The 17429-nt window shown below is 40.0% G+C and overlaps 6 protein-coding genes and 2 non-coding genes across 8 annotated transcripts; 5 read left to right on the top strand and 3 right to left on the bottom strand.

Moving 5' to 3' along the window:
* Positions 1-196: 196 nt before the first annotated feature.
* On the bottom strand, positions 197-3928 carry VCUG_00778 (uncharacterized protein; the record flags this gene model as incomplete). The annotated part of the gene is made up of 1 exon (XM_008075610.1): positions 197-3928. One exon carries the CDS (start codon positions 3926-3928, stop codon positions 254-256), a length of 3675 nt encoding a protein of 1224 aa, XP_008073801.1. The 3' UTR covers positions 197-253.
* A 1686-nt stretch (positions 3929-5614) lies between these two features.
* On the top strand, positions 5615-7274 carry VCUG_00777 (uncharacterized protein; the record flags this gene model as incomplete). Its single annotated transcript, XM_008075609.1, has 1 exon — positions 5615-7274. One exon carries the CDS (start codon positions 5615-5617, stop codon positions 6866-6868), a length of 1254 nt encoding a protein of 417 aa, XP_008073800.1. The 3' UTR covers positions 6869-7274.
* A 176-nt stretch (positions 7275-7450) lies between these two features.
* VCUG_00776 (uncharacterized protein) lies at positions 7451-7934 on the top strand (the record flags this gene model as incomplete). Its single annotated transcript, XM_008075608.1, has 1 exon — positions 7451-7934. One exon carries the CDS (start codon positions 7451-7453, stop codon positions 7916-7918), a length of 468 nt encoding a protein of 155 aa, XP_008073799.1. The 3' UTR covers positions 7919-7934.
* Positions 7935-8015: 81 nt separating this feature from the next.
* Positions 8016-8086, bottom strand: VCUG_02800. The gene has a single exon. It is a non-coding gene; the product is annotated as a tRNA-Gly (tRNA).
* Positions 8087-9149: 1063 nt separating this feature from the next.
* Positions 9150-10999, top strand: VCUG_00775 (uncharacterized protein; the record flags this gene model as incomplete). The annotated part of the gene is made up of 1 exon (XM_008075607.1): positions 9150-10999. One exon carries the CDS (start codon positions 9150-9152, stop codon positions 10869-10871), a length of 1722 nt encoding a protein of 573 aa, XP_008073798.1. The 3' UTR covers positions 10872-10999.
* Positions 11000-12334: 1335 nt separating this feature from the next.
* VCUG_00774 (uncharacterized protein) lies at positions 12335-13551 on the top strand. Its single transcript, XM_008075606.1, has one exon. The coding sequence runs from the start codon at positions 12342-12344 to the stop codon at positions 13521-13523; it is 1182 nt and encodes a 393-aa protein (XP_008073797.1). The 5' UTR covers positions 12335-12341; the 3' UTR covers positions 13524-13551.
* A 960-nt stretch (positions 13552-14511) lies between these two features.
* VCUG_02799 lies at positions 14512-14584 on the top strand. Its single transcript has one exon. It is a non-coding gene; the product is annotated as a tRNA-Val (tRNA).
* A 104-nt stretch (positions 14585-14688) lies between these two features.
* Positions 14689-15823, bottom strand: VCUG_00773 (dimethyladenosine transferase). Its single transcript, XM_008075605.1, has one exon. It carries the CDS (start codon positions 15573-15575, stop codon positions 14775-14777), a length of 801 nt encoding a protein of 266 aa, XP_008073796.1. The 5' UTR covers positions 15576-15823; the 3' UTR covers positions 14689-14774.
* Between the last annotated feature and the right edge of the window lie 1606 nt (positions 15824-17429).

Below are 17429 nucleotides of genomic sequence, written 5' to 3'. Positions count from 1 at the left end.
TCATTCCTTTCACACCAATTAACACTTTGATATCAGTGAATATCTAATTACACTGCTTGGCTACGCACTGTGATGCTAATTTGTTCGTAAGAAATCGTGGATTGCGCCTTATAACAATTTTAGAACGCTCAAAATTGTAAAAACTCCGCATTACTAATGCACGCCATGGTCAAAGACTTTAATCAATCGTTTCGATAATCCTGGTGTGAAAGACTAAACAGCACCGCCATTTCCAATAAATAAAAATATAAATTTATTCACCACTGTTCTCGTATTTTTTCCACAGTTCATCTGCACCAGATGATTCTGTGGATGTGTTTATCACATTAACCTTCTTCTTCACAGATGTTTTCCGCTTTTTAACGTTACCCGTGTCCGAAGCGTTCTTAGCTGCCGATATTTTTTTCGTTTTCTGTTCTTTGGCTGTCCTTTTGGTTGTCTTCACGGCACCTGTATCTTTGAGGGTTCTCCTCATTTTCTTGGTGCCATCAGTGTCCTTGGGCGCATTTCTCGCTCTCCTAACCCTTCTTCTACTCGGCCCACCATCTCCTGTTCTAACCGTATGCTCCGCCTGGGCCCGTTCGTCATCCTCCAACAACTTCAAATACTCTGTTCGTAAAGCCTCCAAGTCATAGATCCATAACTGCTTCACGCTCTTGCCCAACAGCTCGTCATACTCCCTCTGTGTACTTTGCCAGTCCTCGTTCAATCTATCAATCTTCTCCAGTGTAAGAGAAAGTATGGACATGTTAAGCAGGTAATCATACGTATCGTCAATCTTGTGGTACTCTTTCTGTTCCAGTTCTGCAATTATATCTGCCTTCTTCCGCTTGGACACCACCAGTGTGCCATTCACAACTTCTCTAATAAACCGTACCTTATTCTCCAATTTTCTGAGCTCTTCTTCAAGTGTTTTGAGCAGGTACTCTTTTCGTAGATTGTAGAACTCCAACCGTATGCTGTAAAACTCTTTCAAAATTTCTTCAGCACTGTCATACTTCTTTATCTTGCCGTGCCGATCAAAACACACGAAATTGTTGAAGATGCTTATCGTGCTCAGACCGAATTTCTTCTCCAACTCGCCACTAACTGTCACTGATACCTCAAAGTGTACGTTCCTCTCAGTGTGGTATTCCCTGAACTCCTTGACCTCACCTTTTTCAATCTTTTTCTCCAGAAACTCTTTGTACGTCTGTGTCCATATCTTCACTGGCAGCTCGGTGATCGTTAGACTTTCTTCCTCAACGCCGTAAATACCGCTTATCCGGTATTTCTTGCCGCCCAAATCCTCTATTTCGCCCTTAAAGCCTCTGTAAAATGGTACCATCGTTCTCATTTCCTGTCCATCGAGCAACAACTTTATGTTATCGATGAGTTCAAGCAGGTCATAGTTCGGTATCTTGGTCAACCACCCCGTACCAATACCATCAGCACCGTTCACAAGCACCATTGGCACGATAGGAACGTAAAATGCAGGTTCTATTTTCAGGTTATCCTCTATGATATAATTCAGAAGAGCATCATCGCTCTCTACGAATATCTTTCGGGTAATATTCGCCAGATTTGTAAAAATGTAACGTGCGGAAGCCGCATCTTTGCCACCTTGCAGGCGCGTGCCGAATTGACCGGCTGGTTCAAGCAGGTTGACATTGTTGCTCCCAACAAAATCATGTGCAAGCTTGATAATCGTCTGCTGCAAACTCATCTCGCCGTGGTGATATGCCGAGTGCTCGGCAACATAACCCACGAGCTGGGCAACCTTAATCTCGGATTTAAGATTCCTCTTAAAGCAACAGTACATCACTTTTCGCTGTCCAGGCTTAAAACCATCCACCATGGAAGGTATGCTACGCACATTATCTGCCATAGAGAACAAAATGAGCTCTTTGTTAATGAAGTCCTTGATTGGTATTTTATGCACGCTGTGATCAAGAAAAGTGCCTGGCACGCAGTTTTTGAGCCATAACTTTCTATCATCAGCCTTCTTCTTGTTAAATGCCAGGTCTATCAGCGATTTGTCCTCTGTCGTGAGCAGGGTAAACGACTTTATATGCTTGTCCAGATTGCTGAAGTATTGCTTTGCATCCTTTGAAGTGCTCGTACCCAATCCCTTGTAGTACTTGACCGACCAATTTTTTACGTCTGGAGTGCTGTTTTTCCAGTCCTCATATTCTGGAATGGTGAAGAAATCAATAACCGTTCCCACAGAGTGATCTGTCCTGGTGCTGTTCCTTGGCACTTCTTGCACATCCGAATCGTCCTCCGGATTGTCGTTCTGTGTGCGCGATCGCTTTTTCTTTGTCACCCTCACAATAGGTGTGATAAACTCCTTGAGAAAACCTTCGATCCTGAGGAGAGACGGAAAGAAATGATCGAAAAAGTTGATTATCAGGCCCTTGATATGCGAGCCGTCATGATCCTGATCGGTCATTATTATGACGTGGCCGTACCTCAGACTCTCCGTCGACGTGTACTCCTTGTGATGCTGCAGCGCCAGTATTTTTTTCAGATTGTTCAGCTCTTCGTTCTCCATGATCTGTTTGTGATTGGCCTCGCGCACGTTCAACAACTTACCACGCAGAGGAAACACGCCGTAGTGGTCCCTTCCCACCACCGACAGGCCACTTATGGCAAGCGTTTTGGCAGAGTCCCCCTCTGTGAGAATAAGCGAGCACTTGTGCGAGTTTTTGGTGCCAGCAAGATTGGCATCGCTCAGCTTTTCCACGCCAGTTATTTTGCTACTCTTAGACCCGTCTGTTTTCTTGAGTTGCTTGCTCATCTTGGCAAGTGCTTGCGAAAGCACTCTATCCGAGAGGATTGCGACCGTTTGCTTCACAAAATCATCGCTCAAGGTGCATCGGCTGCCAAAACTGCTTACACGCAGCGTAAGTGTCTCCTTCGTCTGCGAGTCAAAGGCAGCGTTTTCTATCAAGGCGTTCACGAAAACAAAAACGCTGTTTCTCACGAAAAACGGCTTAATCACCAAGCTCTTATCCTTTTTCTGCACCCTCTCGATCACTGGATCAACGAGCTGATCAAGCACATGGTTGACGTGCGTACCTCCCTTGATCGTGCAAATCGAGTTCACGAACGACACCTGCTGAAACTGCTCGTCACTCAGAACAACGGCTACCTCCCAGCGCTCATTTACGACTTCATGCACGACCTTCACATCATCGGCCAGGTACAAAGACACGTACTGCTTAAATGACACGATCGGTATTTGCTCGCCGTTGAGAAACACTTTTACCTTCTTAATCGTAGCACACATGTCATATACACGCTTCTTCAGCAGCGACACGATGTCCTCGTCCAGATGTTCCATCTTGAATCGCTTCAAATCAGGCACAAACGTAATCTTGGTGAACGACTCTCTCACCCTCTGCTTCGTAATTACAGGCTCCTCCCTCTTAGACATATTGTCCGTGTACCGCTGGTAGTAGGTCATATTTTCTTTCGAGTCCGCCGTTTCGATGATAAACTCAGAGGAAAAGATGTTGCACAGCTTAGCACCATATCCGTTCCTGCCACCGGTAACCTTCTTCTCCTTGTCATCGTAGTTCGATGATGTGAGCAGCTGGCCGAATATCAGCTCGGGAACGTACACCTTCTCTTTCTTATGCATCTGTATGGGCACGCCCTTTCCGTTGTTCCACACAGAAATTCTGTCGTCCACCACATCTACGCACAGCTTGCTCATAGACGGGTCCCTTATTTTGTTGTCGGCAGCATTCACGAGAATTTCATCAAAAATTTTGTACAGGCCGGGCACGTATGTAATCGATTTTGATACAATCTTGCCGTTCTCCAGGACGTACATCGGTTGTGTGTGATGATCAACCGATCCGATATACGTCTCGGGTCGCAAAAGAATGTGCTCTATCGGTGTCTTCTTCTGGTAAAGCTGCTCGATTGTTTTTTTTTCCATGCTCGAGGGGCGTGCACATTTTTTATGAAAACTTGGATTGTTCCTGTGAAAGCGTTGCCGTCAACTTCGATTCTTTGCAGCACCGATGCAGTGTTGTTCACATAATAATTAAGGGTCTTCACGGTTCAGGAATACCAAGGGCAATGCCAAAGGTTCTCTGGCGTTCTTCTACCTGCCACTGTAATGCATCAATGTTTAACTCCATATTTGATGAACCGATGCCTTTTTCTGCCCAGCTCCTTTAATCCGGTATCGCCATGATATCCTCATTTCATGTTCACTGCTCTATTTGTGCAATTAATGGCGGTGCTATCCGATGATTGATACCTTTTATTGGTGCTGAAACAACGCTTTCGTCCTTTTACTTGTTCCTAGACGAAGAAACAGAGCCAAACTATAGCACGCTCCAACACAAGCTGGAGTTGTTCGTGCAACAAAAATATTGCCTGAGCGGTAGTATTATGAATATTCCATGCTGAATCGTTGGTATAGGACAGGTATTAGTGTATGTGTCGGTTTCCAACTTATTCTTGGTATCGTTGCCGGCATCATAATATGTTACAAATACCATGACTGTTAACCGAATATTTACCAGTTTTATTACCTGATAGCAAATATTTTAGGTATGTTATTGTGAAATGGTCCTGTGATTTTAATTCTTTGAAAGTAGTATGAACTGAAATTGATTGAGTGATGGAATGTGACAATGCACCTATATTAAAGTTATTTTGGGTGACCGGCTTGTTAGACCTAAATCAATATTGTTCCTCGGTGTTGTTCAAGGCCTGTGATTATGCCAAGCATCAAATGCGGCTTAGGTGTTCTGCAGTTCGACCACACTTCTCCTGTCGTAACAGTTTCGCAATTTGTTAACTTCTAATTATTAATTTGGTCTTTATTGATAAATAGCTATGGCAATCTTATCACTGCTTTTAGCTTAACTCTGGCGAATAGCTTGTTTCTTATTGATGTAAAAGTATATTTATCTATTATAATATTATGTGGGAAGCGGTCTCCCCGCTTTGTGGTAGGTCACTACTATCATCTTTCATATTGCTGCATGTCAATTATGACATTGGTACCAAAGACTTTCATATCAGAGGAAAAGAATAAATTGGGCAAAAAGACTAAAAAAATGATTAAAGGTAGGTATTAGGATAATACATGACCTCAACCGTGAAGAACATACCTTCAGCACAACTTTGCGTGAACTGAAGCTGCTTGCACCGTAATAATAAGCGATATGGATAAAATTCTATGATGGAGCACTTAAATGCGCTCTTATCCCGTTTATAACACCAGTTCATGGTGTATACTGCTGGATGCAGTCTATTCATCCTTTATAATATTCATGACATACTCTCATCTTACCTGATCTAGTCATGCGTTCATCAGTACAAAACATTTGTAATCACCACCGCAGTTGATGGTGCCATGGCAGGCACTTGATCGATACGAAACTACGAACCATAATTCATGGTGTTATTTAACAGGCTGCCATTAAATTTGTAGTTTATCCTTTTACTATCCGTGTTGATTCATTAATTTGTTGAATCTCTCATTCAACAACCTCTTTAGATATGTTGGCGCGTGTTATGATCCTATAGGCATCCGATTTAGGCTTTCCCTTCAATTTTCTCTTTTCAAATGTTAAAAGCACGATATTGTTTCCCCATCTCTCTGCTCATGAACAGCTTTCTACGGCCAATCAAAAGGAGGTACAACGATAAAAGGTGTATTTTTATCTATTTAGCTCTGGTCATGTTTTATTATTTGACGATGCTTTTAAGAGCAAAACACGAACCTTGCACGTGTTTGGATGAGTATGTACCAACGAGTGTTGTAATCTACAGCCTATTATTTCCGATAGTTTATTTTACGATTCACCTGATGATGCTCCTTTTGGTATCACATGGCAAAGTGCTGCTATTTCTGAGCATTCTCCCTTTCTTAAACATGATATACATATTTCGTCTCGGTATTGTTCCGTTTATGTTGTACCTATTCGCCATGATCGCAGTGTTCGTGGCGCTCTATTTCGTTTTAAACACCTCGGACAAGCTTTTTGTGGGACTGCTGACACGAATAGGCATGAAGATGATTGTAACGTTCTATTTGCCTATTATTATTGTGCTGTTACTGTGTTATGCACAACTGATCGTGTTCTTTGCGGTTGAGAATTATTTCATTCTGTCGGACAAGAGCTCGGTCCTGCGCAAGTTATTTCCTATCCTTGCTGTGGCGATTTTACTGACCAAATTAGTAGTATGCCATGACATTATCGGCATATTCATGAGCTCGTTGCTGTACTGCCATATCGTGTACCACAACATTTCCTTTCGTGGTAAAATCGTGATTTCGGTCAAAAACATGTTTTATTGCTTTGGTTCACTTTTGCTCAGTGAATTCCCGCGTGTATTTCTAAAGCTTATGAATATACCGTCCGACCTTGATAGACCTGATGTTGTATACGTGCAAGGAATACCGGGCTACTCCTTTATCATACACAATCGATGCCGATACGACTGGTTTGTAATTTACTTGGCCATATCAGGGAAATCATTTGCGCTAACGTGTGCTCAGCTGAAAACTGTGATCACCCCAAACGAAAAAACATTCCTAAAAATTGATGGAACCACCACACAGCTGTTCGTTCTCCACATGACATCGTATTTATGTGCGTATGTTAGTTTTTACCACGTTATGTTCGGTGCCAATGTTCTTATCAAGGCGGGACTCACGGGTGAGTACCATTGCTTCCCATTGGTTTTTATAATAGGTTGCTCTGTGCTGTACAGCGCTTTCCACAGGTACTTAGCACGTGTTGTTTTCTTCCTCTACACCATTTATAGGGGAGACTTCATGTACGAATACCCATGGTACTATGAAATGATAACCAAAGAAATACCTGATGGATACGCCGTGCAGCAGCGTAGATAAAACGTGACAATGCCGTGTAGGAATGTGTGTTCGCTTTTAGCAGATAGTACACGAACAAATCACCATTATTGGTGGAAAGTAGCAAGGTGTTGTATTTCAGCAGTGCAGCAACATCGAGAAGAAGATGCACAAACCATTCTTAACAAGCCTCACATGGCAAATCGCTCAGTTGATCCGTGCAATGTGCTCTTGACCGAAAGAATCAAGAATTATACACGAAGTCGCAGTTGTTGGTCCAAAATCGATCCCTCTACGTTTGAAAAAACGGCTGTAAACGAGTTACAGTTTTACAAGCCTTTGTTTTTGGTGTAACCGCGATGTATTTCTGTCTGCGAATCTGCAAATGCGTATAAAATGCTGTATTTAAGCGTTATCATGCCACACACAGATCCTAAACAAGTCCGGCAGTTAAGGCAGTTTTTGCACGTTCTCACACAAACATTACCGAGCTATTGAACCGAACATTGCAGGCTCGTTTGATAGGATGCTGTGTGATAATATACGTTGCTGTAGACATCAACAAACCGTTCATATCAATCTCGAAAATTTGACTTATGTAACGCTGCACGAAATTATCACCCTATGGACAAAATTATCAGAACAAAAAAACTGAGCCACAAGAACTTGCTCGCTATTGAGCCTCATCTTCAAAAAATGACCAGCGAAAGCTCACAGAAAGTAGCCATATGGCTTACAAAGGGTCCATACGACGGTATAGAAGCGGACAGCATGATTCGGTTTATCAAAGCGTACATACGATCAGCGCACCCTGTCTTCACCGTAGAAATGTACAAATATCTGCAAACGAAAGACAATGCACTCCTAGAAGAGTATGTCAAGCGGTTCGTACACATGAAAACACACGATGAAGGCTTGATCAAGAAAACCAGAAGAGTGGAGAAGAACAGGATAGTTGACAAGACGGACAGGAGGATAAAACGCAAAGCTGTGGAAAGAGCGAAAAAAAGTGTGCAACTGCAAAGAGAGGAGAGAAGCGAAACCAAGGAGAAAATGAGGCAGTTTTACAGCGATGTGCAGAAATATAAATAAATTATTGATTCTCCTACCTGTGTTCGGTTCATGTTTGCTGTGTCAATTTCAAGTTTGTGCATGATGTGATGAGCTGCACAGATGCATACAAAAGAAATGCATCACCCGAGAATCGAACTCGGACCTACTGCATGGCAAGCAGCAATTCTACCATTAGACCAGTGATGCTCGTGCGGGCCGTACAAGACGTTCTTTAATTTGTTTGTCGGAACCCGCACTAAAGATGTTCTTTAATGTACCATTTTATTTGCTTGATACATGACGGATTTTAACACACAGGTTAAGACGATGATTACTTTAACACACCACAGTGTCTTATCATGAGTAAAACTGTATTGTTGTGATACATGTCGTTCTATGTGACTCACAGTTTTGATTAATCATGTATTAAGTGGAAATAATCGTTTCATCTACTCAGTAACTCGGATGTAACAATATTAAAACATGATTGAAGCAACGGTTGCTTGGTACGGGCTAAACACAAAGTATTAGCGTGCTGTATCGAACATGATTAGTACATCGTATAGCATTGGTAGAGGCTCAGTACTAAATTATCCTGTTCAGTTTGCTATTTTGTCATCAATCTGCGGCATTGAAAGATATCAATCAAATGAATGAACACGCTTGGCAGTGCTCAAAATAAAGTACACTGGCACTTTATGATGCGTAAAAGCTGGTGCAATGGTGCAAAACTAAATATTGATCGTGAGAAAAGTTTTTAATACCGTACTATAGGTGTGCTAGTGTGCAGCAGCAAGAATGCGAAATTTGAACATTACTTGCCTTAGTATAACGAAAAGACGCGTATCAAGTTGAGGAATAAATGCAACGAAGTAGTATTTGGCAGTAGTACAAGAATATGTCGGTTTTTACGGAAAACTAGAGTGATCATAAGTTATACAGCTAATTTCTACGATAGGGAGTGAATAAATCTCGGTATTTACTATAAAGATCTCCTTGTTCGGTAAAAGGCTTGTCAAGCAAATCGATATACAAAATTTGGCGCCATGGAAGCAGAGAGTATAAATGTGATATGCTGTGTTGAGTTGGCAGGCTTGTTATCGTTTGTGAGCAAGGTAAACCATAGATAATAATTTAGTGCGCAAGCAAGTAATTGCACGGTATTTCTGTGGTATATTAATTAATAACATCAATAATTATGAAACAAGATACATTTTCTTACACTGTGTTTGAGAGTTGTTTATTTTAGCCATGGTGAGTGACTCTTAAAATGTTGCTTCTCGTTCCGTTTTTTGGGATTTTGATCGATGCAGAGCCAATTGGATCTCTTGGATGGATTAAGCTGCACCGATACGATAACAATCTGCATTTAATGGAGGAAAATGGCACCATAAAAGTTGAGGATATCAAAGCCAAAGAGGTTGAGCCGTTCAGATTCATAAAAGAAGACGATAAGTTCAAAATCATGGTTGGAGACAAGTTCCTGTGCATCAAAAGTCGGTTCGGTGATGTCTACCTGTGCACGGATGAGAACGCGGTGGGATGGAAGACGTATAGCTATAACGACAAAAATTACATAACAAACGGCTATGGATGTCTGAAAATGTCTAGAATGGATGGAAGTGGTTATAATGTTGTTGTAAGAAAGTGTTTGGATAATTTTTTGTACCACTGGGATATCGTGGGTGTAAACGACGCTAGAGTTCATTCCGACCGCTTTTATATGCCGAGAATAGAGCATCGTCATCCGGATGAACTGATACAGCCAGTGAGAGCCGGATACGCAGAGTCACCGGTGAACGAGGAGACGAGTGAGGAGCTTACAGGTCCTACAAACAAGAAAACGAGGAGTCATGATGAGAATGAAGGTCTCGATAAAAATAACGAGCACTCAACAACAGGATTAGACGGAGATGAGACAGATAAGGACGATGAGGGATATGATGAGGAGGTGGAATTGAAACCGAAGACAATTGAAACAACATCGGTAGATCCATATCATGCAGTTGAGAGTTACCATATAGATGAACCATCGTTACACGAAACCAGCAATATTTTCTCATCCATTGTTGAGGAACCGGATAGCACGGAAGTTACCTTGGATAAATCTGTCACAGAAGATCCGGATGAAATACTAACCATTATTGATACACCTAAAAATGACCGATATCTCCGTCAAAGAAGTGAAGTAGTGCCAGCGGATAAGAAAATGTTAAATAGTTTAGTAGTGGTAAAACAACCCACCTATAATAAAAAGATAGATGATGCGTCAGCTGTTGACAGTACCGATAACGTGGAAGGTGAAACAGCATCGAACAACGCGGCGACCAAGGATGAGGCCTGGGTGCATGGCGACCGACCAAAAAAATACGTTGTAATTAAGCACGGCGAAGCAGATATTACGACAAAAGACCTCACAAAGCAAAAGGAAAGAGCAGTTCAGCAGTCAAAGGAGAATGTAATACCTAACACTACAGATAAAGATAAATCGAAACATGCAAGCATGCTTTCAAACACCGAAAATGGCAAAACAAGCACAAATAAGGAACACAAAGACCATTACGGGGATGAGTCCGACAGCTTTATAGATCAGGTTGAGGAATGGCTTGATGATACATCAACGTCAAGACAAAAACTTGCTGATTCTTCAAACACAAGAACGAACGCTAACAAATCGGATGTGAAAAACCTTGAACAGTTCATTAGGAAGAACGATGTTTTATTTATGAATGGCAGTGATAACGATAAATACACTATTGATGCAAATATAGTGGCAAAGCAAAGTGACAAATTCAAAGAAAATTGGAAAAACGAGTTCACAACATGTAAAGGTTTGTTTTGTGATGAAATCGACGATGAAGACATTGACATATCAGGTATTTTATCTGGAAGCTATGACGATAAGATTGCACGGATCGGTAGTATACCAATGTATGTCTGCGGACTTGATCGCGAGAATCACCCAAAGATTCATGACATAGAGTTTTGTTGAGTGTTAGTATCTGCCTTTCCAAGAGTTTATGACAGTAGTTTTTGACAGGTGATAGCTTAGCCACCCAGAACGTATCTTAGGACCGAAATTGGCTTTCTCCTCATCTCGTATAAATAAAAAGATCTCGATAAAATAAATGTATCTATGATGCTTGCATTCTAAGGTTTCTACAGCAAGTGCATCTGGGTGTATGACCCGGTAATATAAATATCTCGGCATACGATCGGGCGATTTTTATGAGCTGTACCACCATTTTATTTCCATGTATAGATGCTGAAAGTAATAAAATGCTCTAATTCGTAATGAACATGGTGTTACACCAATTTTCATTGCCAGAGGACGTATTTACCAGTAATTGCAGCTAATTCTGCCGCCACACACAGTATTAATTTAACCGTATCTTCCTACGATGCACTTAGCAACTATCGGATTAGAATCTAATGGTGTATTGCCATTCAACTATGAATTAATATCTGATGCACGATCCATTGTGAGTTGAGCATTCATTCACTGTTACTTCTTTGATGATTGAGCGTTTTCCTAACAACGGATTGTAAAAAACGAGTTTGTTCTGAGAGGAACATGGTTAAAATTGTTGTTCCAAGTGAACGCTTTATTTAATGTGTTGGTATATCAGGTAATAATTCTAACAAGATGGTTGGTTAGACTTGCGCCATGTGTTGCGATGACAGGAATACTACAATAAAGACGTATTATAGCTATTGTATGGAAAATAGTGGTCAAGAAAGTTTTACAGTTTAATATTCAATTATAAAATGGTAATTACAAACATTTCATGTATTAAAAACAGATCGCTTTACCCGTACTGATGTGATTCCAATTATGAACCTATCAGTGAAGTGAATGAAACATTTTGTGTTTTAACACGGGAGTATCATGTACCTAACACAAGAATCGTACTGTTATTCCAAATATACAGCTATTGGACAACGTATGATCAGAAAGTTCAGGAACCAAGCGGACGAATTAATCGATATATTTTTTAATGCCAAATATGGAATGTGCTGTCGTTTTTAGCAGATGCTGCTATACATTCAACTAACAGGTGTACTAAGTTTCTTAGCTACTTAAGCAACGCCGTTACCTCGTGTTATTTATGAGGCAATCACGTATATTGATCCATGTGTGAATGCCACATCATTCATTTTACTGCCATAGCCAAACGAAATATTCTCTTTGATAACGTCGTAAAATTAAGAGTAAAAATCCTGAATCACGTTAACAGTATACTCAAACCACCGCTAGCACGTCATCTCGGTACTTCTGTCAGACAAATGTTTCGGAAGGTGTTGCAGGTAAAGAGGTGCAAAGCATGAAATATTTGTGTGATGGAACAGCCACCCACAATCCTTTAAAAATGTATGATTGCGAATCACGCGCATTTGTACGTCAACATGAAGCTTATTTGTTTCATATTTTTGTATAAAACAGTGGTCTTATCTAAAGCGAATGCTGATTCTACTCATATCGGAATTCCTGTTCGCACTTGGTGGTTCGATCACATATATGGCTTGGGAGAACGATCCCGCAAAAGTTGTAGCCAACTCTCATGGTTACATGAAATTGATGGACAAGACCAAATTGAGATCGAGCAATGTTCACAATGTCCGACTGTTTCGTGAAAATGACAGCTACGTTCTTCGATTCGGAAGGAGCAGACTGTGCTATGATAACACAAAACAGAGAGTGAAGGTGTGTAGGCGACAAAAGATGAGAAGCACGTGGGAACTCGTCAAAACGGGACTTTCATATTTGGTTCGCCAGAATGAGAAATGTATAGCACCTACAAACACGATCGAGAGGGTGAATCAAGAGAGTGAATTGACGCTTAAAGACTGTGATAGTCCTGATGTGCTCAGGATACAGTTCAATAACACCGAAGGCGAGATTTTGGATGTACCTACCGTAAAAACGGAGATGACCAGAGAAGTTGAATCACCGAAGATGAAAGTACTCACATTGGAAAGAAGGAATGCTGTGAAACCAGCCAAAGAGATTCTCACTGGAAACGAAGTTGTGGTTGCGCACAATCCCAGAGAGATTGTCAGGAGTGTTGAGGTTGAGCCTGAGGTGGTAAAGCCTGACGTGCAAGTTGTTGAGGAACAGAAAATAGTTAAGCACGCCACACCGGTAGTAAGGAAGGTTATCGCGTCGCCTGTTGTGGAAAAGGAGGTGGTGGTGAAAAAACCCGAACCCAGCAGTCTTGTAATTAAAGAAAAACCGATCGCTAAGACAAAGAAAATCATTATGGAGCAGGAACCAGCGGCAACAAAGAGGTTAGTTGTGGAAAAAGAACCGGATGTCACACTTGTAAATCCTGTCAAGACCACAGAGATAGTTAATGCCCCGAAAGTGGTAGAGGCCGAGCAGGATACAGCAATTATTAAAACAAAGACACCCGTTAAGGCGATTCGACCAGCAAACACACACGAGACTACGAGCAAGCGAACATCGACATTCGAAAAAGAGGATGAAGAATTTATGAGGGGCACCCGAGGCTTCCAGGAATCGATAGGCGACAATCTTGATAAGCTTGTGCATTCAAACACTAAAGAAACCGTTGTTAAGCGTAGTAGTCGTGCCGAAACATGTGAATATGATAAGTTAACGGGCACTTATCGTTGTCATTAATTGTTATTTAAATAAAGGATGTTGCGGATTAAATCTTGTTTGATTACTTGGCTGGTTATAGATCGTCGTTTAACTAGATCAAACCTAATTATTGCTGAAAAATACAAACATGGCGTTATTAAAGATGCAAAATGACGTATTAATAGGTTTCGTGTAAGGAATTGTATTTAGTAAAAATTTAATCCAGGCGTACTACCCAGAGAATAAGCAGCGAATACTTTGTGTTTAAACTACTGGTTTGGTTCAAAATAGTGTGTTTATTTGGATAATATGATAGTTAATAAATACGCCATGAGCAGTGAGTTGCAGAATATGGTGTTATGGTCTTACAATATGATCAAAAGTAGGATGGCATGAAAATGTATAGGTACCAAGTAATACGTAGACAAGTACTGCGCAGGCACACGAATATTTAATGCTAACAAATGGATGAATACTTGCATTGGTATTGCCCAAAACGATTCATGAAACCTAAGCAGACATTAATGTAACATTAAACAAATGCTGATCAAGCAAATATACTGCAGTGGCTCTCAGCGCTGATCATTATCTCTAAGATACTTGTCAATAACATTTCTACTGAAATCCTTTTTAAAAACTAGTTTGTTGGCTCTACGTTGGTATTCTTTTTGAAACGGTTCATGACTTCCGATTATATATCGGGTACTGGATGAGGCTCTAGTATCGTACAAGTTTGATCGCATTTTTCTTGTCACAGCTGTTTTTCTAGTTTCGGAGATCATTAACCGTATTTTTCATCAATGGAGGACCACGACAATTTCATCATAATCGTGAAGATATTTATCCATATTTCTTTCGGTAGTAGATTTACTTTCGATAATTGCTTGAAAACTAAGCTATGTATGTATGTTCCAACAGAATCCGCATAGCAAGTTTACTCCGTATAGAACTACCCAGAAAAGTGATCCATACGCACTGAACCACATAGCAATAATATAATATTTAGTATCACTCGTTGAGTGCAGCAGCTGTTGTAGTGTAGTGGTTATCACGTATCCTTTACACGGATAAGGTCCTCGGTTCGAACCCGAGCAATAGCAGCCTTTTATACAGCAACACAACGGAGTCTTTGATACAACGGAATGTAATAGTAACAGCAATTCCGCCGAGATGCGATATGTATTCATATGTTTGTTGTTTAGAATGGATCAATGCTCAATTTAATTAATGTATTGTAAAAATCAATCATAACGCCGGTGCAACAATCATTCGGGTCTTTTTATAAGACTATCACACAAAAACAGTTTGTCTTAGCTTAAAATTCAAAAACACTTGCAGAAAATCCTCAACTTGCAACTTATTAGCTCGTTTAGTACCGTATACGCTTAGTATCTCAGCAATTTCTCTTTTTTCCTTCTTCACCGTTTTAATCACCGACTTGTCTCCAAAAACACCGCTGAGCGTCTTGTTCTTCCGTTTGAAACAAATTCTCAGGAAATTCGCGAACTCCTCAATGTTAATGCTTGGTTGTTCAAGTCTCTTTCGTATTCTTACCACGGCACTCTCCACCTTCGGCATCGGATTAAAATTTTTTCTTGAAACTTTAAACATGTACTCGACCTTTGAGAAAAGCTGTGCAGAGACACTTAATCTGGAATAGTCCGGATTTCCTGGGTTCGCAACTAATCTCAGCGCAAATTCATGTTGCAACATAAGGACAGCTGCTCTAAAATTATAACCAAACAGTTTGAATATCAAAACACTGCTGATTTGGTATGGAATGTTTGACACACATAGATCAAAATGTGGAAAGTCGCTCTTCATACAATCACCCACAAAGAGCTTCATTTTATGGCACAGATTTAAGCTTTTAACTCTTTTAACGAGCTCAGCAGCCATTCTTTCATCCTTCTCGTAGCATATTACTCTTTTGGCTTTGGCAAGCAATTTTATCGTGAGATTGCCCGTGCCGCTGCCTATTTCAAGCACTGTATCGGTCTCCAGAATATTCGCTCGTTCTATAATGGTGTCTATGATACCCGGATTTTTCAAAATATGCTGACCCAAATCTTTCTTGTACCGGATTGACATTTCGAATTAGGGGCCCGATTTCCTCTAGTTCTAAAAGAATACTGTACAAGATGGACTATGATCGACAGACAAAGCAATTATCTAGTATCAAGCCTTAATTGGATGCTACTATGATCATCATCTGGTAATATCATAAGAGATGGCACAACAGCATTTGGTTGATATCCATAATGTTTCTACCTAAAGAATAGTTAAGAAGAGTGAAAAATTGAAAGAGTATTCTACGCTCTATAAATAACAAATCTGTGCGTAATGTACGAAAGAAAGTTTCATGCACTTCTTTTATACCTGTTAGAAAGGCCAAAATATAGACCAGACATTTTAAATAGTGCCATTCGCAATTCTCAAGCATTGAGTTGAGCTATTCGCAGTCAGCTCACCCAGTTCAATTAAATTGGCAGCTGTTCCTTTCCTGCACGTTGATCTGGCGAGACATCGTGGATGAAAACTGCTCAAACTTATCTTTTGTTACTATTGGCTCATCATCTTATGTGGAAGATGGCGGTTTCTACAGTATATATGCAGAAATGCACTGATGAATGTGACTAACTTGTATATAATGGCCATTGTATAACAATACAAGACCTATAAATATTCTCTGAATGCTTGAACACGTGTTTGGTATTCATAGCATTTTTTGTAATTCCCTAAAAGGACATAATAGAATCCTGGTACGAATGCATCTCGATCGAGTATTTCATTAATATTAAATTAAAAAGGCCTCATAGCGCATATAATCAATTTCTTGCTCCAAATTATGTTCCTTTGGATGTCTTTTATATCGAAATATCCTTCACAAAGCATGTGTAGGTAAGCATTTCTCTTCAGTATTAACAACGGCAGAAATGTATCCTAATGAACAGAACTAATACAAATTATATATCCTTAGAATGAGAAATATGCCACTATTAGTCTATTATCCGATTATAATTATTAGGACATTAATTTCGCGTAACTGATTCATTACCTAATTAGTCAAAATTTACTGATAATTGACCATCCTTTATTTTCTAGTGTGAATTAAAACAACAACTTCTTTACATTCATCTATCAAAAACGTACCAAGTAGATTGCAACTCGTGTTATCGATGATATTGTTGGATTTTTAGCATAGAATCGTATCATCATTGAGCTTTGCGGTTTTCGTCTAATGGAACAGACAGGTTTTTCTTTTACAATGATGGACTATCGATTGACTTGTTATGACAAAGGAATTGTATTTTCTTGCCAATTTAGTAAATGTTATGTCAACTAAATGACATCCAGGTGCCTTTAACTGGACGAAAATGTATTTATCAGGTATTCAGACAATTTTTATAAGAGTCAAAAAATTTTAGGATAACACACAATTCAGGGAGCTAAAAGCCGTTGTTTATGACAGACACCTTCAGCGGACCAGAAAGAAAATCTAGTATCTTTGTCGTTAGCACTGAGGAGGTAAAAGATCGATATTTAGATATCGAGTAAACTGTAAATAGTAGTTTATCAGTATTTATACTAAAAGTCGTTTATTCTGCATCTCATATATCATATCGCTTAAACAAACGCACTTTTCTGGTGGACAAGTTGGTGGATCTCAAACATCTCCTCAATATGAAGCGAAGGCAACATGAACATTGGTATGTCTATAACAATTTTATAAGTTTTGAGTGAATGTGAAGCACTAGTGGAATATAACTATTAATAATTGATTACACCCTGTCTATTTACCTATGAGAAACGCCATATTTCATTTTTTAACAGATAACTTTTTGCTCATATTTTGATTGCTTTTCCCTGCTTCGTTTTTTAGTTAATTTCCAATATGTTAAGCATCATTTCCGTACCCTAAGGATGGTAATTTTAAGTGCTAGA

This window comes from Vavraia culicis, assembly GCF_000192795.1.
Source record: "Vavraia culicis subsp. floridensis unplaced genomic scaffold supercont1.10, whole genome shotgun sequence".
Classification (NCBI taxonomy): Eukaryota; Fungi; Microsporidia; family Pleistophoridae; genus Vavraia; species Vavraia culicis.
The sequence above is the reverse complement of the archived record's forward strand: the minus strand, read 5'-3'. Positions and strand labels throughout refer to the sequence as shown.